The sequence below is a fragment of the Octodon degus genome, unplaced genomic scaffold (assembly GCF_000260255.1).
Source record: "Octodon degus isolate 3935 unplaced genomic scaffold, OctDeg1.0 scaffold00239, whole genome shotgun sequence".
NCBI lineage: Eukaryota > Metazoa > Chordata > Mammalia > Rodentia > Octodontidae > Octodon > Octodon degus.
Genome location: NW_004524815.1, coordinates 966176 through 993166, shown reverse-complemented (window position 1 = coordinate 993166; position 26991 = coordinate 966176). Strand labels below are relative to the sequence as shown.

General features: G+C 47.1%; 1 protein-coding gene across 2 annotated transcripts in view; it reads right to left on the bottom strand.

Annotated features, from left to right (window-relative positions):
• LOC101592137 (fatty acid desaturase 2-like protein FADS2P1) overlaps window positions 1-19304 on the bottom strand; it is a 33394-nt gene extending 14090 nt beyond the window's left edge. Inside the window, exons 1-4 of one of the 2 annotated variants that reach the window (XM_004645763.2) lie at window positions 18693-19301; window positions 8273-8383; window positions 4937-5134; window positions 3429-3530 (exon numbers count right to left, since the gene is read on the bottom strand). In XM_004645763.2, the coding sequence (XP_004645820.1) occupies window positions 3429-3530; window positions 4937-5134; window positions 8273-8383; window positions 18693-19016 (735 nt within the window). In that variant the 5' untranslated portion in view covers window positions 19017-19301. Of the gene's footprint in view, window positions 1-3428; window positions 3531-4936; window positions 5135-8272; window positions 8384-18692 lie in introns of both variants that reach the window. The other variant, XM_023706079.1, reaches the window with a different exon arrangement.
• Between the last annotated feature and the right edge of the window lie 7687 nt (window positions 19305-26991).

The window sequence follows — 26991 nt, the reverse complement described above, 5'->3', positions numbered from 1 at the left end:
CTGACTGCACTTTTAATAAACGTGCATCTGTGATAATGGGTGATACAGGTTTCGGCTCTCAATGCTTGATTCTCAAAGTCAGCACGAGTGTCAGCCAACATCTGGAGGCAGCTTCAGTTGGGCCCTCCGTCTAGAAGATGCTTCTCTATGATAAGGAAGAGGATCATCCTGATCTGCCACTCATGTTCTGAGCAGCAGCAGCCCTCAGTTGTCTGCAAGCTAAAGTGAGCTCTTCTCTTGGTGTACAAGGAAGAATGTGGGCTTTAGGTCAAAGTCAGACTGAGCTTCAATTTCCATTTGGCCACCTACCAGCAGTGTGATTTGGACAGTTCACGTGGGAGGCTACCAAGGTTATAGGAAGCAGCATGTTGGGCGCTGCCCGTCCTCTACCCTCAAAGGCGTCAGGGGGGTCTTAGTCTCAAACACCCTACTCCATTACTCTGATTGCTCTACTTAGTTTACATTGTTTTCAAAATTTCAAACCTGAAGTCTGGGGATGGAGGCTGGAAAAATATGCTACAGGGAATTTATTCTGAGTTTAGTGCAGTTCAAGTGTCTCCTATGCGAACTTTGGGATTACAACAATTTTGAATTTCAAATATTGTTGGATTTGGAAATATTTGCATAATAAAATGAGATGTCATGGTGACTGGCCACTCTCCTAAATATGGAACGTATTTATGTTTCATGTGTACCTTACCCATAGAGCAGAAGTTAATTTTACATATTGTAAAGAATTCTTTTGCATGAAACAAAGTCTTACGGTGTGGAACTTTCCACTTGTGTCTTCCTGTTGGTTCTCAAAAGTATTTTGGAGAAATTAGGCTTTTGGATTTTCAAATTAGAAATGCCTCAAAGGTCCAAAATGTTTGTTTCATACCTGTACTGTGAAAACCCTGAATTTACTTATCTTTTTATAGCCAGTCACTGAAAATCTCAAAGAACCTCACTAGCCTCTGTGCCTGCCCTGGCGAGGGGAAGGACTGATATTAGGTCAAGGTCTGGAACTTTAAATCAGGGTCGTGTGAAAGCTGGAATGTCACGGCTTCTCCTTTCCTCCCTCGATGGCTTCCCCCTCCCTTCCTCCCCACCACTGGCAGTTCTCTCTTCTGTACAGATCTGAAGCCTATATTCACTTTGGGAATCATGGAGCTATGATTGCCAAAAGTCAGGGGGCTCGGCCTTTGCTCTACAAGCCATCTTGCATTTTCCCATGTTGTTCATAAGTCATCGAAGTTACTTAGACTCAGTTCAGCTAGAGCAGAACTGCCCCAGGGGGCACTGGAGGCAAAGACTTGTGTTCAGAGTTAGGCTCATGGGAAAGCCCTGATTTTCGTTCGTGTCAGCCAGGGTGGGGCTGATTGGCAGTACACCACACACTGGCATCAGATCAACTGCGGTGACAGGGCAGAGGACACCTCTCCTGACTCCCAGCACAGCAGCCTGCCTCTGCTTTCATCCCAGGGGAATTGTTTGGAGTCCAGAAACACACCCTCCTCTTGTCCAGCATGGGTGGGGACTACTTGTCACGTAAAATGCCAGTTTATTACTCATTCTAACCATTTTGAGGAACAGATTCATGTCTAGTAGGAGTCTGAACTCCAGTGCTGTGCTGTTTAATCTCTGTTTGCCTTTGTCTGCTCCAGGGAAAAGGCAGCAGGCATAAGTATCTTGCAAGTCACGGATGCTGCGCCTTATACTCCAATAATCCCGTGTCCCTAGCACCAGCATGGTTCAACATTTTTCTTAATGATTCTTGAGCCTCCTCTTGATTAGGCAAAGGCTGTGTGTAATATTCAGAACACTGACAAATGCTAGGCGTTTCCAGGCACCGTGGCAGGCCCACATCACTCATCAACTCGTGCTCACCAGCTGAAGAAACTGCAGTTTGAGCACTCTTAGAAGCCTGCGCTGTCCGCGGCACCGCACCAGCAGCCCAGGTGCAGCTAGCCTCGCCCTCTGACTTTCCCAAATGCCTCCCAGATTCCACCAGAGTGGGACTGAGTCAGGACATCGGAGGTGGAGTTGGGGATCTGCTTTCGTTTCGGGTCCCTTCCAAGGATAGCCAGAATGGAGCCCGCACTGATTAACGCTGAGCCCTGAGCCCTGCATTTAGCAGCTGGCAGACACCGGCTTCCATGGCTCGCACCCCTTTAAAGACCCGTCACCACTGAAAAGGAAGGGCGCTGTGATTCTCTCCCTGTGAGGCGACCTGCTCCTGAGGGGATGGCTCTGCCAGCTGCACACAGCACGCCCTGGTGGCTCAGGGGAGATCCCAGCTGTGCTCCCTCCCTGTCATTTGCTGTCTGTGGTTTCAGCTCTCCGGCCACGGCCGTGGGCCAGGCTCCCAGTTCCTTGTCTCTTCATAGTTGGCCGCCTGCAAGCTTCCAAGGACTAAGGACGGGGAACCAAATCACCAGGTGTGCTTTGTGTGTGTTTATAATAATAGACAAGTCCTGGGGATGAAGGAGGAACAGAGAGCTGTGAGACAGTGCCCCAGGACTTTTCCTGGAATGGAAGGGTTTGCTTTCACGGCAGGCCCAGAGGCCTGGGCCAGAGGGAATAGTCCTACATCCTACAAAGCTATAGAAGAGTAGACATTCTGCTCAACTCCTAATAGTGCGATGTCACACTCACGGGCAGAGATAAAACGTGCTTTACTTAAGACACACAGTGGGTAGTGCCGCAGCCAGCCCTTGGAGCGGTTCCAGACATCCCGTCCCCTGTCCTGGCTCACTCACCCCTACATACTCCTTCCATCACTGCGTGCTGATTGAAGGCCCAACGCATGACAGGAGCTCTGCTGGGAGCCACACAGCCTGCGTGCCTGCCTCTTGGGGAGCAGCGAAGGGCTGCTACCACCACTGCTTGCTCCTTCCCTGAGTCTGGGGCTTGCAATCTGCTGCTTAGAGACATCTGGCCTGCTAGTTCTGTTGATTTTGATCTGTTCTTCTGCATCCGTGTCTTCATTTCTTCAGCCTTACCCTTCCAAATGCAATGTTGCCTCCTGGACTACCCACCCAAAAGGCACATCCCTTCTAACAACATACACATTTGTGATTTTACAGTGCACATACTCATGCGTAAAATAAGGTACACACTTTTTTTCTGTGAGATAGTTCCTTGGGGCATTAGGGGTGCCAGGAATTGCACCAAATTGTCTGTCAGATTAGTGAAAAAAATGATAGGGTTTTTAAATAAGAATAAACATTTTTCTTATTAAAATTTAAAGTAATGATTTAGCCCATACTTTATGATCTCATTTGACATCTCAGTGTACAGAGTCCTCATCATTAGTCCCACCACATTTATTTGTGGGGTGTTGTAAACACGTTTCACTGATTAGAACACAGAGATACAGATGCCGCTGCCTCAAGGAGTGATGTTCAGCATCATCCACCCCCCCCCCGCCCTCCTGACACCCGTACCTTGAGGTGGCACATGACAAATTTGTGCATCAGATGGTTCCACTTGGACTTCTTAAACATAGAAAGGTGCCCTATGTCATGCTGCAAAAATGAGCTCTGCGCCTAGGGGAGACAAAGTGGTTGAGGAGCAGGAAGTCAAGGAGTGCCCCGCAGGCTCTCTGGTAGCCTGCCCCCGAGGGACAGGAGCTCAAGGGCTCCTTTGTCCTCCCACCATGGTTAGCTTCGCACACAGCCCATGCTCTTCCTTGTCACTCTCCCTTCGGGCAGGTGGTTCTCCCAGCCTGGGATGCTCTCCTCACCTCTCCCCAAATCCTCTAGTGTGGGCTGCAAAATCCACAGAGTTTGGAAACAGGCAGATTTAGGGTCTCCACCAATTATAGCTGCAGGACTCTGGTGTGTGGCTCAGTAGCCCAGGTGCTGAGTTACTTATTGGTGCATGCAAACAATAGTGCAGACCCCTGGGGGGGGTGTGTTAATGCAGTTTGTGTAGCCCAAGGTGCCCAGTGCATGTTAAGCATTAGAGAGACCTTTCTCTTTCCATCTTAGAGAAGTTGCTTCCCTAAGAACAAAGCAAGTTGGTTTTTATTTATTTATTTAATTATTTATTTTTTTGTGGAACCGGGGATTGAACTCAGCCCCTTGCACTTGCCAGGGAAGTGCTTATTCCACTGAGCCATCTCCCCGGCCTCAGCACATTGGTTTTTAAAGAAAAAAAAGTGACATAAAAATTCTGCAATGTAGAAACACGTTTGTGCTGTTTTTCTGCAGAATGTTCCTCAGTTGTCCCATGAGAATTCAATGCCCCTTTCTGCTCCAACAGCAGCATGTGCTCTTCCAGCCTGTCGGCAGCCGCCCTACTCTGTTTCACAGTGTGTTCAGCTGCGCGCCTCTCTGTCTCTATTCCTGAGTGACTCCTTTCTCTCACTCAGGGTGTATATGAGCTTCCCTCAGATCTGCAGCGCAGCCTTGTGCTTGCAGGAGGCCATGGTTAGAGACTTGCATTTTGCTCAAGAGGGATTAATCAAAGGCCCTCCTAAGCACCAAGTTGCATTTGCCATTTGCAAAGGAATGCAGAGGCTTCGCTTCTCTCATACTAAGGTGTGGCCTCTGCCCTTAAAGAATTTAGGGTTTAATTCCTTGGTAAATGTTGGTAGGTTAAAAAATGAATGATAAAGGTGAATAGTATACAGCTAAGGGTATAAGTTTGGTTCAAAACATTGGAGGAATAAAACAGGATAAAGAGAAGCAGCCACCGTGAGAGAAACCCCACAGCACCTACCAGGCAGGACACTAGGATGTTTACTATGTGGAGCATTCTTCAGAATAATTCTGTATTGATTAGTATCTTCCTTCTAGAGATGAAAGAACTAGGGTCCAGATAAGTGCAGTGACTGATTAGTGTCCCCCTGCCCTGCCCATTAGCAAGCAGCAAGCAGCTGCTAACTCCCATCTAGAGAAAGAAATGTCACCCAGCCTTGCCCCGGGGCCACAGCCCAGTCGTTGTTTACCTGTGAAATTGTGAGAAGAAAGGAAACGAAGGTTGTAACAGTCCAGCCACTGCCAAAATGACACAGGATGAGCCAGGCCAGGACTTCTAAGATCAAGATTTGGGCGAGGTGGAGAAAGAAGAACCCCAGGTGGGCGTCAAACATGTTCATCGCCTCCAGCGTCCTGCGAAGCTCTCGAAAATCCTCCACCAGCTGGGGCTGCAAAAGGAATACTCAAGGGTGTTGTAGGGAAAGGGAACACAAGGAACCCCAGAGTAATTCACTTTATTAACTTGGCAACAAAACTTAATCAGTGTAATTTCATGAATATGAGCAGATTTAATTGTAGAGAGTTTAAGACAAAGAAACAAATGGAATCTTTGAAAAAAGGTGATTTTTTGGTTTCGTTTTTGAGAAAGATGAGTAGGGAGTTGTGAACTCCTCCCTATTAAGGAACTCTGTGAGGAGTAGTTTTGTGGAGAGAAGGAACATTTGACAGGCGCCTAAGCTTAACAGTTGCCCTTTAGACTGTCAGTGTCACTGAGGCACTGGCTGAGCTTTGGTGATGGCAGAGAAACTTGGGGTCTACATGGGTCAGCGTTACCATGGTTACAGTGTCATTTGCCCAGCACGTTTCTAGTCTTAGCTGTTGAATGTGTCCAGGGGACTCTTCCAGAGAATGGTGGGCACAGAGCCACATAGTCCCCTTACCTTAGCTCTAGGGAAGTGTTTCATTCAGAACTTTTCAGCGGATTCCAAGAAAGGACAGGGCTGCTACTGGCATTGATGCTGGTTGGCTTCTCAGGGTACTTCTGAATAAGTGTGTGTGTGTGTGTGTGTGTGTGTGTGTGCGCGCGCATGTGTGTGTTTATGAGTGACTCTAGCTGTGCCTTGCAAGCTCATTTCACCTCTGCAAGGGATAAGAATAGTGCCATCTGCCTGAAGCAGCATTTGAAACCAGGACATCTAGAAAATGACCAGGGTGTGAAAAGAGAAAACAAAATATTAGGGTTGTACAGCTGGAAGGAAAGAGAAAACCTGAGAATGAGAAAGAGCTATGAAAGTAGAACTAGGGGCCAAATTTCTCATTAACGGTTTTGCTTATATAACTTCGAAAGGATCCACTGGTCACCGGACGTTTGGATGGACTGTTCTCCCAGGTCCTTGTTGACTTTGGAATTCTGGTGGCCAGAGATGACTGTAGTGGTTGATGTCAATCAGTCATCCGAGGCGTGCCCAGCCCAGCTTTCTTTCCCAACCTTTTGACAGTACAGGAGTGAAAAGGCACTGTGCACCAGCAGGGTGGCTGGCCTGCGTAACCAGCTGGGTGGGGGCTGGCCTGGACTTCATCCCTGCACCACTTCATGCTCACACCCAATTTTCCCTAGACAGCAAGCTGAGTGAGTAGAGGCCCAAAACAAAGTTTGCAGTAGATGTTTATCCTTGGAGTCCGGCACTGTGCTAAGTAATGGTTATCACAGCGCTCTCCAGCGTAAGTAGGCTTTGTTTGCGGAATATTTTAGGCATATTAATTGACCTCTATATCAGTTTTTTTCCTTTTAGCCTAGGGCCACCTTCCCCAAATGATGGAGGTGTGTCTGGAGGCCTTTAAGTTTCCAGTAACAACATTGGGTTCAGGATGATGACCATGTCTAAGCTTTCTTGAGTGTTTACTATATTCTAAATACTTGAAATAATCTTTTTTATCTCTTTCTCAGTAACTCTTATGAGATTGGTGCTCATGTTGTTTTCTTATAGAGAGAAACTGAGGTTCAGAGAGGCTCCTACACCTCTATACCTGTGCAGTTTTAGGGTGGTAGGGCTGGGGTATGACTTCTACCCAGCCATCCTCAGACCCCAATCTCCTAAGCACAGCAGAGCTGCCGATCCCACAGCTGTGTGGATGAACTCTGGCCTTGGGAGCGAGCGTGTCAGTCTCAGACCTAGACGGAGCCAGCCCTGTGTCTCCAGATTAGTCCTGCTCCTTGTACTCCCTCAGGGAGTCTGGATCCTCATTTCGTACAGAGCAAAGAAAGTCCTCACTCTGGTCCACAGTGTATGTGAGTCAGCTCTGTGGGCAACAGACTTCAAACAAAAACACAAACAAAACAAAAAAAAAATCTAAGAAGTAGACAAATGCAAGTGCTGATAAAAATAAATTGTAAAAGATGGAATTGTTAACCATGAAGTAAAAGCACTTTAAGGTTTATATCAAACCCAAACCACGCAGGTCAACTTTTAGTCTAATGGAGACCCTCTCCTCTCCAGTAATTCATGTAGCTTAAATAGTAAGGAAAGACAGGCATCTACCTGGGGGCCAGAGAGAGGTAACATAGAGCTATGTTTCTTTGCTGAACCATCTGTAGGAGCTTCAGAAAATAATTTATTCTGCAGGAATGATAATGCCTCAAGTGTGAATGGAACAGTAGTTAGGAGATAATTACATCCTTCATTCAACAATGATTTATGGGTTTCCCATTGCATGTCTCACCCTGGTCTGCAGGTCACAGGGTGGGGAAGAGAGATGTGTTCTCTGCTCGCATGCAGCCTAGGTTAGCAGGGAACACGAGCATAGAGGACAAACACGTAATTGCCAGGAATCATTAAAAAAGTATGTGCATGCTGCGTGGCTTCAAGTAGGTGTCCACAGAGGTAGAATCTCCGTGGAACCCAAGGCCAGAAGTTCTGTTCACTTGTGTCACAGAGCTTTGAGAGACTCCTGGGGATCTAAATGCTGCAATGCTTAAAAACATGCAGAATCCACTCATTTCCAGCTTTTAAGGTCCCCCGGGCCCAGGATTACTCTCACCACAGTTTCAGTTACCTGCACTCAGTTGTGGTCCAAAGATATTAAATAGAAAATTTTCAGAAAGAATCAACTGGTCAGCTTTGAACTCAGCACCACTGTGGGGGAAATGATGGATTCTCCCACCACCATCTGATTTTGTCCTGTCTGGGGCAGGAGCCATCCCTTTCTTCATGCATCCGTGCTGTGCACACCACCCGGATGTTTTTTCCAGAACTGAGATTATGGGAACAAAATCATAGGTAAAGGCAAGCCAGTGTAAGGGACGGAATCCACAGACACCAGGACAACGCTGTCCTCTTTGGCGCTTTGTCTTGGTCATCAGGACCCTCATGGGATTGCACTGCTTGCACATGGGATCCAGGGCTACCCACAATTCCAACCACCTGCTGAGAATCTTGACGTGTACTCCTTGGGAGGTAGAGGGAAGTCCTGCGCTCTTCTGTGAGCTCACCCAAGCATGACAGTCAATGCATTCATAAAAATACACCTGCCCCTCTGTGTACCAGGCCCCAGGCTTCCATGCGCTTGGACCCTGAGGTCCCACTTACATTTTTGTTTCTCTCCTGGCTGGGCTCTCCTGGGGCAAGCTCTCCAATGAGCAGTGGCTTAAGGTACAGCGTCACCATGTCCAGATCCAGATGCATGGCTCTGAAGGCATCCTGCGGACCACAGAGCTCTGTTAGATGCTCAGAGGAGGCTAAGTATGAACAGACAGCTTGTACACATCCTCTCGTACTCAACCTGGGAACCAGCCAGATGTCACTGTGGAGGATTTGCTTCTGAGTCCACCAGGAGGCTTCCATCTCCTGCATGACCAGAGCAATACAGCCAGGCTTTCCTGGACCACTGGTACCACTGTTTATCTTACTGAGCACAGGATTTGTTCTGGTTCCCTGGCCATGAGGAATCTCTAGAGACCAGTATGGCTTTGTTTGGCAGTTGCTTATACTCACTGGCTATGCAAATCACATCTTCTGGTGAGGGTTCCCTCTTGGTTTGGTTTTGGGCCAAAGCCCAGGAGAGTTAGGCCCTGTGAATTAGTTATTTTTGGAGAGGGATGGATAACTTTGTTGACAACAATTTAAGAGAAAGACACATGGGATCATAGCAGTACAGTGTTAACTGCCTTGGTTATATATAGTACTACACTCCTGGCTAAGTTTGTTCCTGAGGGACCCTTGTCACTCCATAAAGATGTTGTTAAGTGGTTATTTCATGTGGCTGTGAGAAGTGGTAGGGTTTTTAGATCCTGTTATGTTTAGAAGTAAGAGGCCTTCCCTCCTCAGCATCCATATAGGTTTTGGGAAGAAGGACTCTACAAGGGAGAGATTTTGGGCCCCTATTATTATGGCGTGGAAGTGGAAGTAGTTAAAAATGAAGAAATATTGTAAGTTGAGTACATGGAAGCCATGTAAATGTTCTGGAGTAGTGTCCTTGCACAGCCTGGACTTGCAAAGCAGACCTGGAAGCCGGACCTAGAGCCTAGCTTCTGCCAGCTGTGTCTTATGAGCTCTTCTCTAACCAGGGCTAATGACTGCTCCCCTATTTATAAAGCTATTATGAGGGTTAAATGAATTAAGTACAGTGATGACTGACATATACAAAACTTATAGTACTTCTTATGTTTTTTTAATACACATGACTTTAATGATAACTTCCTATTTTCTCTTTCATACAGCAACTCAGAGATTTTCTTCTCACAGTCTACAGTCTGATGTACAGTGACCTATGAATTATGCCAGGGACTATCATGAGACTTACATTTTCAAATCCCGAAGCGACTTAGGATGACTCCAAGAACTATCTGGAGTGTACTGCTGAAGGTGCTGACATAGTGCCCGAGGGAGCCAGCAGGCTGTCTCAGCTCTAGGCTCACTTCCCTGAGGGCCGACAGATGACATGACACAGACAGCTTTAAGCTGCTGGAACCCATCTGGCTTCACCGACCATTCTGCATACGTTTCCCCACACCCTTGGGAAATTCTGAGCTATACAAGTGCCAACGATGTTTTAAAACATGTGATCCCAAAGCTTCGTTTGTTCCCTTTTGTAGGTAAAGAATGACTTAGTGAATAAGAAAAGTGAGTAGTGTATCCAGGATGACCCATACGAAAAGTGTCACACTGTGCTTGCTGTTTTAGAGCAGCTCAGGGTACAAAACGTTCTCATGCATCAAGGACAAGGTGCAGAGCATTGTACTCTAGTGGAATTTCGTCTCAGAGTGTGCTGATGCTAAGAACTCTCCGAGATCCTCATTTTCCTACTAGTGCACCAAAGTTATCAGGTCAATGCTGTGACCATGGACACTGAAGAGCTACAGAACTCTCCAGAATAGATGGCATTGACAGCCGGCATGGAAACTTGTCATTACATCAATGGACATAACAAGAAAGACTTCAGTGAGTCTTATACAGCCAAGATTTTCAGAGAATCCAGAAAGTGAGTTGTGAAATCCCTTCTTGAAAGTCCACAAAACGGGTTCTGTTACCGACATTCTTGGGCAAGCCCATTCCTGTTGTGAGAAGCGGGGTGGTAAAGATGGAGAGAAGAGGGTAGAGCGGGTGTTTACAGAGCAGATCCTAGCGCCGGGCTCTCTGTGGGCCACCCCCACCTATGGCCCGTGTTTGCAAGCCTCCATCGCTTTCGACCTACAGATGCCAAGTCTTAGATGGGAGACTCATTTTGCTTCCAAATGCTGCGGTCAGGAGTGCAGTCAGGATTTGAACTGCGAGCTACGTGACTCTGAAGTAGTGAAACCATGAGTTCACTGCAGCTTTGACGTGTATTTCTTTTTCCAAAAGGTGCGAGAGTAGATTGCTTGGAGATGACACTGAAGCCAGTATCTTCTGGGCGGTTATGGTCATGGTGTCTCCCACCTTAGGGTTTAATCATTCCAAGCACTTCACTGCTGGCTCAGATCTCTCTACATCTTTCTCCTGCACTACTTCCTGCCCGGGAGCCTCCCCACTCAACAAACGTCCTCTGCCCCTCTATGGATCAGAGGTTCCCAAGCGCAGCTTTTTTTTTTTTTTTTTTTTTTTTTTTTTTTTGCCTTGACTGCCTTCTTCCACTTACAAGGCACATAAAATCCCTCCTGATCCCTAAAACTGCATTGCGTACAGCCTCTGCCTAGCTCACTCAGGAAGGTTGTTCATGACTGAAAGCTGGAACCCAGGACATTTCATTCTCAGAGCTTTAAAAATATTGTTGTCAGGAACTGATCGGGCTGTGACCATGTATGCTTGTAAGCCATTGTCACCCAATGTCTATCACAGTGCTTGGACAATGGTGTGGGCTGAATGCCTGCCTGGGCCATGAGGGAAAGTGGCCATGAACAGGCAGGGCCAGGGAGTCTGTGACAGGGGGCTGGGTAAGCTCAGTGCTTTCTCAGAAGATGTGGGAGGTCAGTGCTGTTGTCCTTTCTGTCTTCAGCATCTCTACGCTTTGACACCTCTGCTACTTTGGCAGCCCCCACTTCCATTTGGCAGCCTCTAGCTCCCTTCAACATTACCATGTTCTTTCCTTAGGTTATTCGTAAAGGTATTTTAGGGTTCATCTAGAAGATGGTTGCATTTCACAATAGTAACCAACATGGGGAAGATGTGATTTTTACTCTGATTTCACCAATGCCTTGGAGATGCTGCAGGTTTTGAGGTCATTTAGCAGGAGATACAGTGACAGGCTTCATGGCTGGGCTGTAGAATCCCCAGAGAGAGCCAAATGTGAGAAGTCAGAGGGCCTGAAACTTAAGTGTTGGGAACAGGTTGGCCCTGAACACCCAGCAAGAGGGCAAGTGTGGCCTGGGTCCTACCAACATTCTGTGGGTGAGCCCTGTGCCTATGTGGCTACACGCAGACCAGGGTGGGCCTTTACAAAGTCAAACCAAGGTCATTTTCACTTCTGCCTCTGAGAATTATCTACTCATCTCAAATGTCCATTTTTGGTTTGGGTTTTTCAATTTGGGAACCTGATTTCCATTTTTGAGTTCTTTATATATTGTAGATATTAGTTGTTTTTCTGAGAAACAGCTGGAAAACCTTTTTTCTCACTCTGTAGGCTGTCTTTTCATTTTGTTGGTAATTTACTTTTTTTCTGTGCAAAGCTTTTTAATAACATGCAATCCCAGTTGTTGATTCTTTATGATATTTCCTGAATTTTGTTCATAAAGTCTTTATCTATGTCTTCAAGAATTCTATCTATTCTCTTTTCTAGTAGACTTACTGTTCCTGTTTTAATATTTAGATCCTTGATGAAGAAGTATAAATGGCAAGTAAATATATGAAAAAATGTTCAACATCACTGGTCATTAGAGAGAGGCAAATTAAAACAACACTGGGATTCCATCTCCAGAAAGAATGGATATCATCAAAAAGTCAACCAATAACAAATGCTGGAGGGGTTGTGGGGGAAAAATGAATCTTTGTTTGGAGTGCAGACTGGTGCATCCACTGTGGAAATCAGTATGTTTACTCAGAAACTAAAACTGTAGGTCCCATTTGACCCAATTATCCACTTCTTGATCTTCCTGAAAGAATTAAAAGCATCATACTACATAGATGTATGTATACCCATGTTCAAAGAACCACAGTTTTCAAGAGCTAAATCTTGGAAACAACCCAAATGTCAATCAACTAAAGATAAAGAGGATGTGGTTTTTGTTTTTTTTTTCATATAGTGGAATATTGTTCAGCTGTAAAGGAGGATAAACTTGAACCATTTCTAGGTAAATGGATGCACCTTCAAATCATACTCTTCAGTAAATTTAAATCTGACCCACACCTAAATGTTGCACTGTCTCTCCTAAGAAACCAAAAGTGTAAATAAAGAGCAAAATACATAATAGATATTGTTGAAATAGAAAAACAACGCGTTCAAATGGGAAGGGGAACTAGGAAGAGGAAGTGGGGAAAGGAAGGAAGAGAAAGCATGAGAAAAGAAAGGACAGAAACAAAACTATGCAAATAAGACGAGGAAGGGGGTTAGGAGGAAGGAGAGGAAAATGGGAAAAAGAATTAAGACACAGCATGCACAGGTACACATTGCCTATGATCAAGGTAATCAGTATGTAGGTGGAAAATGTACCAGTAAACTTAATTAAAAAATAATAACCTTGGGGCCGGCAAGATAGCTCATCGGTCTAAAGCGCTTGCTTAGGTGAGCTTAGGCAATCACAGGGACCGTGGTGCAGGGACCATGGTTCGATCCCCAGCACCACATGCCTCACCAGCCCCGCCCCCAAGGCAGGCTGAGCTGGACACACACACACACACACACACACACACACACACACACACACACCTCTCTCCCATCAAGGCATGATAGAGGCGAGCAGTTGGGAAGGCTCTGCTTCAGAGCAGGCAAACCACTTCATTTCTCCAAGCCTGTCTTCTAAATGGCTGTAATACTGCCTTATCTTCCTTGTGGGCGCCTTAATTTCAGTCATTCCGAAACCCACGCAGGACCCTGCCTCATCACTCAGGACTTAGGCTCTGCAGTTGGAGAACCAGCCTGTCTGTACACTCTTACTTATTTCACTGAGAGGGCTTGACATTTTCCAAAGAAGTAGCCTAAGTAGGAACCCTAAATTAAAAACAAACGAAACAAGAAAGCAAAAACACCGCTGGAGAACACGCAGCACCCAAGACGACACAGGCTTGCAGTTCTGATTCGCTCTCTTCCATAGCAGAGCACAGGAAGGCTCTACCCAGCCGCGGATGGGGGCCCCTTCCTCCTGCCCTCTCCTTAGCGCGCTGCCCCTTCTGCTGCCTCTTGGTCGCATGAGCCCGCAGGCTGTGGCTCGGACTGGACTCCTCAGCTTCTAGGTGGACGCGGAGTGTGGACGAGGTCACGTGCGAGGGGGACGCACCTCTGCCCTGGCTCCGGGACACAGGGGTAGGGTGCGTGGAGCCTGCTCGGGGAGACACCCGATGCCCTTCTCCCACAGCAATACGCATGCTCGTTTTGCCCTATGGTGTTCTGTTGAGATATTTCGTTACCTCAGAGTTGCCCTCGGATGGGAACACTGCAGTCTGTCAGCTGAGCCCGGCTCTCCCTTCCTTCTCCCAAGCTTCTTCCGCCTACCCACTTCATCTGCTTATCTTGTAGTGGATTTCACCACCTAGATGCCCAAGTCGGATAGGTTAATTTAGAGTTGCTCTTTTTATTTTTCTTTCTTGCACTAGGGATCGAGTCCAGGGGCACTCAACCACTGAGCTCCCCCCACCCTGCAGCCGGGTTTCGTTTTGAGATGGGAACTCACTGCTTGGGTATGCAGTGACTCACCAGCTCCAAGCCCTGGCTTCTGAATTCCCTGCCTGTCCCGGCCCTCCCCTCCATTCCTGGAGCTTGCGCTCCCTCTGCGCCTGCAGCGCGTCCCCTGGACTCCAGCCCGGTCTTCCTTCGTGGCCACAGCTCGTCCTGATTTCGTTCTTCACTCAGCTGCCATGCCGACCTGCAGAGGAGCAGTCCCTCCTGTGATGCTCTGTTGTCTGATAGAGCTTGCAACCCCGCTCTTTTCTCTACATTGGGAAGCCAGGCACCGCGCAGAGGGCAAGCGGCAAACTCCCCAGCTCAGCGTGGCAGGCCTCTCCTGTCCTCCTTCCATCTTCTTTCCCTGCATCTTCTCGCACCGTCCTCACGACACTGTAGTTTCCAACGTTAACAGAGCGAGTGTTTCCCAGCAGCGCTGAGCAGTGGCTCGAGCCTCATCCACCCCCTCTCTGGCCTCACCTAACCTCTCCTGCCTCAGCCTTGCCTCTGTTTGCTCTGCTCAAACCTGCGCACGTCTGTCTTTGGGACTTGCACCCAGCTCTGCCTGTGTCTCCTCGGGAACTCCCCAGAGAGCTAAAACAGACTCAGCCTGCTGCTACGGTTGGCCCCCCGGCAAGCTCGCCTTGGACGTTCTTGAGAATGGACTGGTGCTTCTCAGTGTCCCTTCCAGAGGGGAGTGTAGCGGGCAGGAGCGACCCCCAGGCACAGGGGACAGCGTCCTCCCCTGAGCACGCTGCCTCTGCTGCAGTCACACTTCTTACGAAACTCAGAACGCTCACTTATCTTGCAGAAACCTACGGCGAGCTCTGTGCCTACATACATAACATATGTATCGTAAAATGTCTGTCATCTTTAATGATTGCAAAATTGCTTATCATGTTGTAATTATATTAATCTTTAAAATCAATTGTTCTTATTGGATATACAGGCTTTCTGGCTTTTGTGGGTGAGCTCAGACCAGTGAGAAGACCTGGGGCCAGACTCTAGTTATTAGCACTGTGACAGTAGTTCTAATTATATAGCTTTAAAAGACCAGAAAACTCACATGTCCAGCAACATAATAAAACATGGCAAAAAGAATTATGTGTGCTGATTTTGTTTTACAGATTCTTTTTCCCTCCCTTCCCCTCCCTCTGTCCTTTTCTCTGTCCCTCCCTCTGTTCCTTCCTTCTTCCCTCCCTCCCTCCCTCCCTCCCTCCCTTCCTCCTTTCCTTCCTTAGATTGAACTCAGGGCCTTTGCACTAAGCTACCATCTCAGTCCTTTTAACTTATTGCTGTATTGCATTTCTGATCTCAGGAACTTCCCACTGAGCTACACATCCAGCTCTTCATCTTTTTTTTGATATTTACTTTTTGAGCCAGGATTTCACTAAGACATTAACCTTCTTAGCCTGGGCTCGAACTTGTGATCCTCCTGGTTCAGTCACCCAGACTGTCAGGATTACAAGTGTCCACCTCCTTGTACAGTTTAGATTTACTTTTCTTAGTAAGTTCCCTGAAGAACATGAAGTTGATCTCAGAAAAGTGAAAAACTAATGAAACACAAGAGGCACCACTTCCTGAGGATTCAATCCACACCAAGCACTGGCAAAGAGTGCTTTCTTTGATCCCCACTGACTCAGAGAACACCTCAGGTGATGACAGTGCCACCTAGATCTTCTAGGTCAAGAGCCCTTGAGAATCCAAGAGCAAGATTCCACAGGATAACATAACTCAGGTCAACAATTTCTGACATTGCCAGTCAAGCAGAAGACCCAATACTATTATGGACTACTGGACTCTTAGAATATTTTGCTGAGTTAACACACCTATAATATTCAAATAATGGAACTAAACAAAAAAGGGGATACAGATGAATGTCCATTTTGTATCTGTGTATTCAAAGTGGTTAGGATAGATATATAGTTACATTCTCTTAATGAATAGAGGGATTTGTTCTAATGGTGTTTGTAAATAGAATATCATGTCCTCATCTTGTACAGCAATTAACCACTAGGAAGAGAGTATGCAATGTGTTAATTATTGAAACTATCCTACCAATTTGATTTGAAACTGTCTCATTGCTATTTGTCTCTCAATAAAATTATGGAAAAAAAGTGTCACAGGACCTTCCTAGTAAAGCCTGGATGAGACCATGTCTGTTTCTGCCCTGTGCCTGCACTTTTAACCATTAGGTTGGGCCCCTGCTTAACAAAGGCTTTGGAACGCCTGGCTGCACGCGTGAATGGACTTAGGACTCCCAGGCCAGCCGCTTGCTTGGCATTCACCCCGTGGAAGGTCCAGAGAAGGGACTCTGTGTGCAGAGCATGCTCTTCCTGGCAGCTGCATCTGTGGCCTGGTGCTAGCCCTGGGCTGCACTGTGGTGCGCACACTCTAGCCATGCGCAACATGAAAGCAACCCCTAACATCACACGTGAGCGTTGACCGCAGGCCCCCCGACCTGCCGTTCTGCCTTCCTTCACCCAAGCTTCGGGTGTTCCATCACACCCCTCCCAAGCTGGTGGCACCAAATACCCCAGGGATTGCAGGCCGATCTTGCACAAACAGGAAGTAATGTTTCGGGCAATATGAGTCCAAAATCTCTGTCATCTCTGAACTGTTACTGGTACCTACTCTGCGCAGGCAATCATTCCAGTGACCGTCAACCAGTCATGCAGGTGGTGTCCCTCTGACTGTGTGCAGAACCCTGAGCCCAGGCTGAGAACACTCCAGTAACTGGCGTCCTGTCGTGCAAATAAGTCCAGCCCAGGCTTGTCACCCTCTGGCTGTTCCTGACTTTGCTAATGGCCAGGATGCTCCTCGCACCCACCCTGTTGTCCTTGACCCATCTTCTCTCAGCAAGTGTTTTCTCTGAACTTCTTCATTTTAGTTTCCTACTTTGCTTACCAAGGTTAGGATTTTCTTTCTGGATATACATGAGCCCTAAGGTGGTGCAGCTCTCTGACCCTAGGTGGTGTGGCTCTACAACCCTCGGGTGCTTTCCATGGTGTTAACCCGTTCTTTCTCATTGGCTCAAGATGGGTGCGTAAGCGTGATCTTTCCTGACTTCTTGGGAATAAAAATTATTAATGAATTAAAGTCTTATCACCTACACTGCGGCCAAGGGAATGAGGCTGTCAGCCACTTGCAACCTTGCTGGAAGTCCGCATCCTTCCCAATGAGCTCTGTGCAGCAATTCTACACCTTGTCCATATTTTCTCGGAGTTGGGAAAATTAGGAAGATGACAGAACAGGACTCTGTCGTCTTGTTTGCATTTGGTGGTTGTCATTTACTTTCCTGTGACCCTCACAGGAACATTCTCTGTCTCCCTGTTCTGCCCTTCGGTGCCCAGGCTCCTGCAGCTCGGCGTCTCCCCGGTGCACGCAGTACTCTCACCTGTGGCTAGAGGCGCATGCGCCTTTTTCTGAGGAAGGGCTTGGCTTTGTTATTTTTAAAAGCAGTTTTGACAGTCACAGTGAGGATGTCACAGGCTAGTCTCAGGAAGGCATTGGAGAAAAGCTGAGAATTGAGGGAAAAGGTGGTGGTGAAGTAAAAAAATGAAGTCTATATTTTAAAAAATTGTTTATCTGCAAATTCTTATGTGCATGCACCATTTGGAGACAAGTTTAGCAAAATGATATCTCTGGTCTTATGCTTCAAAACTAGCTACAGGAAGTGATGCCAATTGGTAAAATCAACAGGTAGAAGAAATTTTTATAAAGCCCAGGCTTACATTTCTGTTGTGCTGTATATCCATTTTCTGCCCTTGAGCTGGTTGTTTAATACCCTTAACCTTCTGTTTTTTCTCCTGTGGAATATGGGAAATAAAATTCCCAGTGAAGAGAAAACAAATATCGTTGTAGAATATTTTAGAAAGAATTCTTAAATGTACTTAGGAGTTTGAAAGTCCTCCTTATTCAATAGTAAAGGGAAACTGTGGTTTTAAAGGCTTCATATGTGTAGGGGTTTGGGACTAAACCAACCTGATTCTGAAGCGATTGCTAGCTGGGTGAGACATTCCTGATCTCTTTGCCCTCAGCGTCGTCATCTGTACAGCAGGAGCGAGTCTTACTTTCCTCATGGGGAGAGTTAAGTGAGTTGGTGCACATCTGCATGAGATCGGGTTGCATCATCTTTGTCACACTGCATGAGCAACCACCTGATCAAAATCTCTCTGCCACTCTGCAAGCCCTTTGTTGGCTTCTGCCATTTGATGTGACCATTCGATGAATTGCTTTCTTTCTTTGAGACACTCCAGTTATAAAAGTCTTGGAAACTTTTGCTTTGGTTGGAGATAAGCCTCCTGCAGGTTTCACTCTCAGCTACTGCTATCTTTCTTTTTAAAAGACAGACCCCACTTCAAGCCAAAGCAAACCAAACCCAGAAGACACAGAAAGGGGTTCACAGCCAACACTGGTGCTCACCCTCAACTGGGCACAGTTAATAGAGATTTCTTAAAGCCTAAATTGCTCCCAGCATCTTCCTAGGTAGGAATCCTGAAAAATTGGTTTGGGAGGAGGTGAGTGATCCTGAAGCCGGAACATGTACTTGAATGGTTTTGGGAGGATAGCCAAGATCTCAGCCGTCCTCCATCAGGGCAGAGAGAGATAGAGAGATAAAGATAGAGATAGAGATAGAGATAGAGATAGAGATAGAGATAGAGATAGATAGATAGATAGAGAGAGAGAGAGAGAGAGAGAGAGAGAGAGAATCCTTACCGTGGCGTCTTCCCCAGCGTAGTGGGTGATGACTCGCTGCCCACCTGGATGCTTGAAGGCCCACTCGGTGACATTGTACACCTTGCGGCTGATTACCAGCCACTGGTCGCCCTCCTGGTTGTGCTTCTGGATCTCCTGCCAGGTGTACGCGTTGAGACTCCTTCTGGGCACGATGCTCTTGCCATTTGCCTCCCTCCTTGGGGAGCCCTCAGCGGCCCCGTTTGCTCTCAGCTGTCCGTTGGCCTGGGACGTCTCACCGAGACAAGGCTGCCTGCTCCGTGCTCTCACACACCCATTCTCCTCAAGCTTCTCCTCAAGCTTCATGCTCACTGAGTCCCTGGGACGGTATGTCGATCTCTACAATACCTAATTGTGGGCTTTGACTGTAGAGCAGATGCCTGTCGGCCCTCTCATCCGAGCGCAGGAGGACGTGCGCAGCAGGAAGCCCGTGAGCCTCGTCTGCCTCTCCTCAGACCCACCAGCGAGCTCCTCCCGGCCTGCTGCTAGCCTTGTCTGTCATGAGTCTCTGCTGCTCCGGGAGAGGCTAGCCCATATCTGCCTCCCTTTTCTCTCTGCCTTTGGGCAGCATCCTCCTTCACGCTTAAATGTCCCTGAGCAAGGAGCCTGAGCCAATGGAGCCGGCGGAGCCCGCCCCAAGGGAGGAGGCACCTGCCCCGCTCCTCCACCCGCCCGCGCGGTGGCCCAGGGTTGCCAGCTGTGGGATGTGGCTGTGAATGGAAACCTTCAGATTTGTTCATTCAATGTGTAAGCAAAGCTTTCAAAACCTCCTCCAGGGTGACTCGGACACTTGCTGCCCTTGGGAAATGTTATTTTGGCAGCTGTCCTTCATTTTAAATACTTCCAAACTTTTTTAAAAATACAGCCTTGTTTTACAAAAAAAGCCAACAAGCAACCAACCAAGCAAGGGGGGGAAGAAAAAGAAGAAGAAGAAAAAAAGAAACCAAACCCGAAGCCCAATCAACATAAAGCACTCAGATGTTCTCTCCTTTGTCCTTCCGAAAGCTCTTTAAATCTGTCAGCACATCAACAGGCGAGGGCAGTTGACACTCACTAACACATGACGGTTTTCAGGTCACATGTTTTAGCTCTTTAATCTTCCTATCAATCTTTTGAGGGAGGTATGGTTAGTGCCCCATTTCCCAGGGAAGAAAACAGGGTAGGAGCCTCAGCCTGTGCCTCAGAGTCACCTGGGGGTGACGGGAGCTGGCCGTGGAACCCCACCGAGGCCGAGCTCTGCGCGTCCTCCGCCGGACCTCGTGCGGACGCTGAGGCGCTGACTGCGCCCTGGCGCGGCAGACAGGGCGGACGGGGCTCGGGGGCGGTGGCGGGGGCTTGCAGAGAGGCCTTAATTTTAAATGCAGCACGGAATAGTAGTAAACGCACATATCATGTATTTGAGTATACCAGATAATGAAATAAATTGTGCATAATCGAGCCCCACATTAATGTGAAAAGGAATGATTTCCCGAATCACTTATCATGGATGAAAATTAGATGCGGCCTAAATGTCCCACCATGAGTTACGGTCGTAACTAGAAATAAATTGGCTATAATATAGATATTAAAATAAGACATTCTAGAGTGTTCAATGACATGGACTCAAGATTTCAGCGTAACAGGAGAAAGGAGTCAACAAATCATGTTTGTTTAGTGATATTTGACGTCCAGATGTTGGCATCCGTTCCTTTCGGGTTATAATATTACTCCACATTAGGTCTAAATTTTTTTAAGTGCTTCTCAAGGTTTTCTACCAATTAGTATATGTTATTTCTAAAGCTTAGCAAAGTTTCTTTTTTCTCTTTTAAAGGATAATTTTACTGCTGATTTCTGTTGGTCTATTGAAAGGAACAATGAATGCTTAAATTCTTTTTCTCTCTCCTTTTAACTTTTTCAAAATTCTTTTGATAAATCTTACAGGCTTATATTGGGTAATCTGAACAACTAATTTGAAAATCATGATATGCAAATTAACAACCATTTTTGAATGTCTATCATTTTGGGTTTTTAAAAAAAATTTTATTTATTTATGTGTGTGTGTGTGTGTGTGTGGCCAGCTCAGCCCACCAGGGGGCGGGGCAGGCTGGCATGTGGTGCTGGGGGATTGAACCGTGGTCCCTGTGCTTTGCTAAGCTTGTTCTAAGTAGGTGCTTTAGACCACTGAGCCATCTCACCAGCCCCATGTCTATCATTTTGTTTAGTGAAATTCTGTGTTTTCTAATTTTTAAAATTATTTTTGTATTCTCTTTAAAAGTAAAAAAGAAATGATTAAAAACAGACAAAGAAACCAACTAAGGAAAGATAAAGTATGACTTTAAAGACCCACAGATGAGATCCACGTGTCCGCTCTACAGTTTGTTACCAATGGGATGCCCCCGCACGGCTGCTGGCTCACTGTGCCACCTGAGGATGGCAGGGATATGCACAATACTCACGTAAACTGGCAGAAGAGCAGTGGCCCCCGCAAGACCTCTCCGTACTCGAATGCTTCCTGAGCTGGGGCTCTGCAACTGCAGCGTGCGTGCCTTCCGTGTTTGCTCTCCAGAGGTGTCGGCTCAGGCTCCCTTCAGGAGTTTGGTGAGGGAAGGTGAGGGGCTTGTTCAGGGTAGTCTGTGGCTCTTCCAGTGAGCTTGTGAGGTCTTCTGTCACATCCAACCCAGACATTCACCGGTGGAAAGGTTGCAGGGTGGTGCAGGGTGCAGAAGGGGGCAGTGTTAGGTGAAGACCTTCACCTCCCTTAGACCCTCAGTCCTGTTCACAGGCAGGGTGTATGCATGACTTGCAAGCACCAATAAGGAAAAGTCCTCAGGCCACGTGGGTGGGAGTGTGGGCCTGTGCACACTTGTCGGTTGTGTTCAGATCTTCCCGAGATGTGGAGGGTCTGTCTCAGACTCAAGGAATGCTGATCCTTCCTGGCTTCATGACAATATTTCAACTCCTCCTTGGGGACAATTAAGTCCATGCCTCACTTCAGATGACTCAAGATTAGTAGGATCTGAAAGAGCACAAGGCCATGTCAGTTCCACCTTCAAGATCTCACTAAATGTCTCTTGTGGCCTAAGCCCACTTACAACATCACAAGTATGGGACCTTGGGGAAATGAACCTGCCCCGTAGCACCATGGACACACTCGCAGTCACCCCACCCCAGCCCGCCCTCCTGGCATCTCTTCCCTTTCCTCTCCTCTGCCTTTCTCCAGCTGACCTTCTTCTCATTTCTCCTCTTAAATCCACACTTTCAAATGAGAACAATAGCAACATCTTACCTTAAACAAAAGTATAACAACCCTTTCCTTCGAAGAGGATGAAATTTCTTATTTGTCTTTGATGCTCTTTTCTAGCTGAGTCATTGTTCCACGTTTGATGTCTTGTAAGTTAAATAATGAAAGGCACGATCAACCGCTATGAATACATGTTAGTTGGTGGGGAGTTAAACATCAAAAGAAAATAATATTAGTTAATATTCATCGCATAAAACAAGATTATTATGATCATGAAAAGGTAGGTTTCACTTACAGTTTTTTTAAAAGGGTAAGATTCTGAGATTTAATCCCACAAAGAGTTATACAAAAGCTGGGCTCTATCCACAGTAGAGGAAGAGTCACTCTGTCGTTTAGTCAGAACTGGTGGCTTGGCTGTGTCTCTGGGCCATCTCACCATCTTTATAAACAACTGGCTCTTTATGGGATCATGACACACCTGGCTTTCTGAGGAGGAGGTCACTTCTCTGTCCCTGACTCAGGAGATGCCAGGCTGTATTCCTGGGCCAGACAAGAGTGATTTTCTGAATGCTGATACCCGTGACTGTCAGCCAGGGACCGCTCCGACCCATGGTAGTTCCTGCCATCCAGGACCTTTAACTTTATGTGCTAGATTGAAGATTTGCTGAGAACTTATTTGCTGATTGAAGTTCTGGATATCTTGGAGATAAAAGATGCACAAAGTTTTCTCTTTCTCTATGTGGACAACCATTAGAAAAAAGTGAAAGGAACCGCCCCTTCCCCCATCTCTATGTATTCAGTATCTTAGTAGAGACCTAGCTAGCCAGAACTCAAAGCCAAAGGTTGGCATTCTGCTGCTGTCAATGTGGAGAAGTGATTTAACCCTTCAGTACCTCCGTTTTCTCATTCTTTGTGGAGAAGTGACTTATCCCTTCAGTACCTCCGTTTTCTCATTCTTAAAACACGGATGAAGCTAGAAATACTAGTACCCCATAGATTTTCCATCAACACAGATAAATATGCTATCTTATGTCCAGTGCTTGAGGTCCTGCCCGGAAGTTCTCTGTGTGTGCTATGTATGGGAACTATTCTTTTAAAGGTCCTCTTAACTGACGTGGTAATCATACACATTTATGGGATACAATGATATTTTAGTCCATGTATTCCTTGTGTGTAATACTCAGGGCTGGGTAACTGATATATTCATTCCATTAAATATTCGTTCCTTTGTCTAGAAAGGATCCAATATTTTTTCTGCTGGCTATTTCAAAATATACAATTAATTGTTGTCCACGACGTTGTCCCTACTGTGGAGCAGAACATAGAAATTATTCCTCTCTCCCAGCAGCTCCTGGCACCATCCTCACCACATCCTCCCTTTCCACCATTCTGCTCTTGATTTCTGTGCAGTTGATTCCTTTTGGCTTCTGTATTTAAGTGAGAACACACAGTACTTGCCTCTGTGCCACACTTACGAGATGCATGGGATTGTCCCACGTAGCCACAAATGACACAAACATTTTGTTCTTTCTCGTGGCTGAATGCCACTCTGTTGTGTACTTCTATACATTTTCTCTGTCCATCCACCTGATGGTGAACGCCCGGGTGGATTTCATTTCCTTCTTTCGGGAATGCTGCTACGGTGGCCACAGGGGCGCAGGCGGCCTTTGGAAGGAGATTCATTTCCTTTGTGAGGGCGCTCAGTGATGGGATTGCTGGACCACTCCATAATTTTAATCCAAGGAACCTTGATTCCTTTTTCTCACTTTGGCCTCCAGCAGTGTATGGTAGCCCCTCTTTCTCCACGGCCTTCCCAGCATGTGTCCAGAGAGCTCTTAAAGCAATCAGGCTTCCCCGAAGCAAGTGGCCAGACAGGCAGCCCCACGACAGGCAAATGGGATAAGCATGTATGAGGGAATAAAGTAGGGGAAGGTAATCCAGTAAAAACCGCAGAGTGGAAGCGGACTCATTGTTCTCTCTCCCATTGCCAACGCCTGGTTTTCTGCACCTCCGCGGTACCACTTTTGCTCTCTGCTCCAGGTTCCCTGCCTGCTAAGGGAACGTTCTTTAGCGCTGCAGTGTCACACACCAACTCCAAAGGTCACCCTTGTGCACGGTCTCAGTGCATGCCTTCAGGGCCAGAGCACGGCTCCTCTGGGGTAGAAGGAAAATCCTTTACAAGCACGTACTGAGGCAACCTCAGAGGGGAGTCTCGCTCCTCCCAGGCCTTCGAGGTTAGTGAAAAAAGGTCTTTGAGCGTAAGAATGCGCTGGTTGTGGTGCAGTGGAGCTGTTCCGGCCTCTGTTTTGAACAACATGACGCCTTCCTGTGTCAGATGCTCCCTGAATGCTCATTGTGTGTGTGTGTGTGTGTGTGTGTGTGTGTGTGTGTGTATCAGTTTGGTAACCCATTCCTTCTATCTCTAAAGTTTTATTGTGAAGTAAAGAGATGCAAATACAGTTTTAATGTAGGAATCTGTTCTTGGGCTGATTATTCTACCAAAAGATTCCCCAGTTCTACGTGGGAACTGTTTTAACTGGTTACCCTGTGATACAGAGAGGAAAAGATAACTATTCTTCTAAGCTACAGAACCATGAAGAAAACTGGCCGAAGTATAAGGAGAATTCAATTTGGGTGTCGACTCACTGAAGACCTGCCTGTCTGTCTATCAAGTGCTCTGAGCCCCGGACCTGCCATTAGCTACGTGTGCAGGCAAGGACTGCCCTCACAACTGGCTGATCTGCTTTCCAAAGGCCTCCTGCAAGGGCAGGGCACACCCTGCCCCTGTGTGGACCGGCCCAGGTACAAACTGCACACCCACTTCCCCTGAGGCGACTGCTCCGAAGTGCTGCTTAAGTACGTTTGAAAAGCACTGCAATTAGCTGCTGGCTCCTAGGGTTGAAAGAACTCCTTTGTCTGAGGCTGACTTTCAGGAAGGACCGCTTTAGCTGGTGCCATACGAGCCTGCCATTGGCTGGCTGTGCTCCTCACCGGGCAGGATTAGAATAAGGCACTGTCTGGTTTTCTCACAGACTACCCTTCCCTCTTGCAGGCCCAGCTGCTGTCTGATCCCACAGGGAGGAAAGAAGGTTGGAGACTTGTTCCCCCAGATACCCGAGACTAGGCTGGAGCAGTCAAAGAAGAGATGAGGCGGGCCGGGAGAGGGTCAGGGCTCACAGCCAGAGGCCAGGGATTTTTGCCTGTGTTAGTCACTCCTCTGTCTGTCAAGTCTGACATAAGATTTGGCCTTTACCAAACATTTATTAAGTGAATGAATGTAGGCATGAGAGCCCAGGGAGTGGGGCCTAATTTCAGGTTTGGGAGAGAACTTTAGCTGGTGTCTCAGACATAGTCCTTAGCGTGAAAAAGAGCAATGACATTTGTCAAGGATTTGCCGTTCATCACTCGTACTGACTTGTGTCATTTTACTTAATTCTCACCACAGTGGTGGGGGATGTGTTAGCACAACTTCTCCTAGAGGAGAGGTCAGATTCAATGGGATGGTGCCAGGCTTGGAGAGCCAAAAGGCAGTGGACGCGGATGTCAGCACTGCAACCCCTTCTTCCTAAAGTCCTTCTACCGTAGAGGGACAGTGAATGAGTATCCACAAGGTCAAGGACCCGAAAGGATGCAGTAAGCCACCGTGCTGGTGAAATGTAGGCAGCTGTTGGTCTGCACCGAGAGGAATCCGCTGCAGATTCATGGGGCTTGAGAGTGGGGGGTGTTTAAGTCTTTTTTCAAATTATACCTTGAAGTATATTCATAGGATGTTTAAAAATTTAGGATTAAAAAAACCCTCCTATTTCAGTGGGGCTAAGATGCCATGTGCCCTGTGTACGTATTCTGTCACAATTACTTCCCAGGTACAGGGAGCACAGAGGGCACCATTGGCACTCTGCCCCGCAAACGAGGACTCGGCCTTATCACCCCAGCGCTGAGGCCAGGAGTGGGCTGAGGGCTGTCCTGGACATCTAGGGCTGGCTGTAGAGTCAGCAGTCATGCAGTTGTGGTGCAGGCGGCTTGGGCCTGTGGGTGAAGCTGTTGCCTAAGACCAGTCTTACCCAGGCCTGAGCCATAAATCATGCTTTCCTCCAGGGTGACAGCCTCCATTTTTCTGTCCCAGCTGTGTCCTACCTGGGCAATACCGCATTTAGACAGAGTTCCTGGCAGACACAGCAGAGACCAGTGCAGGCACATTCCCCTTCCATGTGCTCAGAATCCAAACTCTGGGTCACCTCCAGGGACCAGGAGGTCTGTAAGAACTTCGGTGGTGGCCATGGGCCCAAGGGGTTCCTTGCAGTCTCAGTCTGTTCTGAGCCCAGTGGGTAAGTGATAAAGCCGCTTTAGGCTGCTTGGAGAGTAGGCCATAGAAATGGGCTCAGTGTTTCAGGTATGATCCTCTTTTTTTTTTTTTTTCTTCCCATTTTACAGCCCTATTTTTAGTATTTTTCATAAGGTAAAGAAAACATGCAAACAAGAGTAGGAAGAGCCACTGGGTTTGGCCACCTTGCCTTACAAAAGAAAGCTGGTGACAAGAGAGGGTGAGTGAGATTCCTCATGCCACATAATGGATGAGTGGAGATTGGGTACATTGAGAACCCTCTTGTAAGAAGAATAAAATATGCATTTAGTTGGATGAGTGCAACACTGAAAAACAGTGAACATGAACTGCTAAATACAGCTCCCTGTAGCAGATTGGCCAGCAGGAACAGGCTGTCCTCCACAGCATTCGACCCATCCTCTCCTTTCTCCTGGGCCTGGGGCTCTGAATGCACACAAGGGCAAGAGCTGTGTAAGAAGTGCCTGGTTTGTGGCATTTTTGCCAGTGTTTGTGGTCTGAGTCTGGATCTCCCCGGACTAGAAAAACAGAAGCACGCAGGAGGTAGAAGGCGGAGTTGTCAGGGAATTCAGCAGCAAGGGGGCTGGGTAGAACTGACGGAGCTAGGAGAGGCTGGACTGGGAAAGAATAAAGGTGATTTAACATGCCTGTAATCCCCGTGAGGCTGGAGCAGGAAATCATAAACTTAAGTCCAGCATTGGCAATTTAGGGACTTGGTGAAA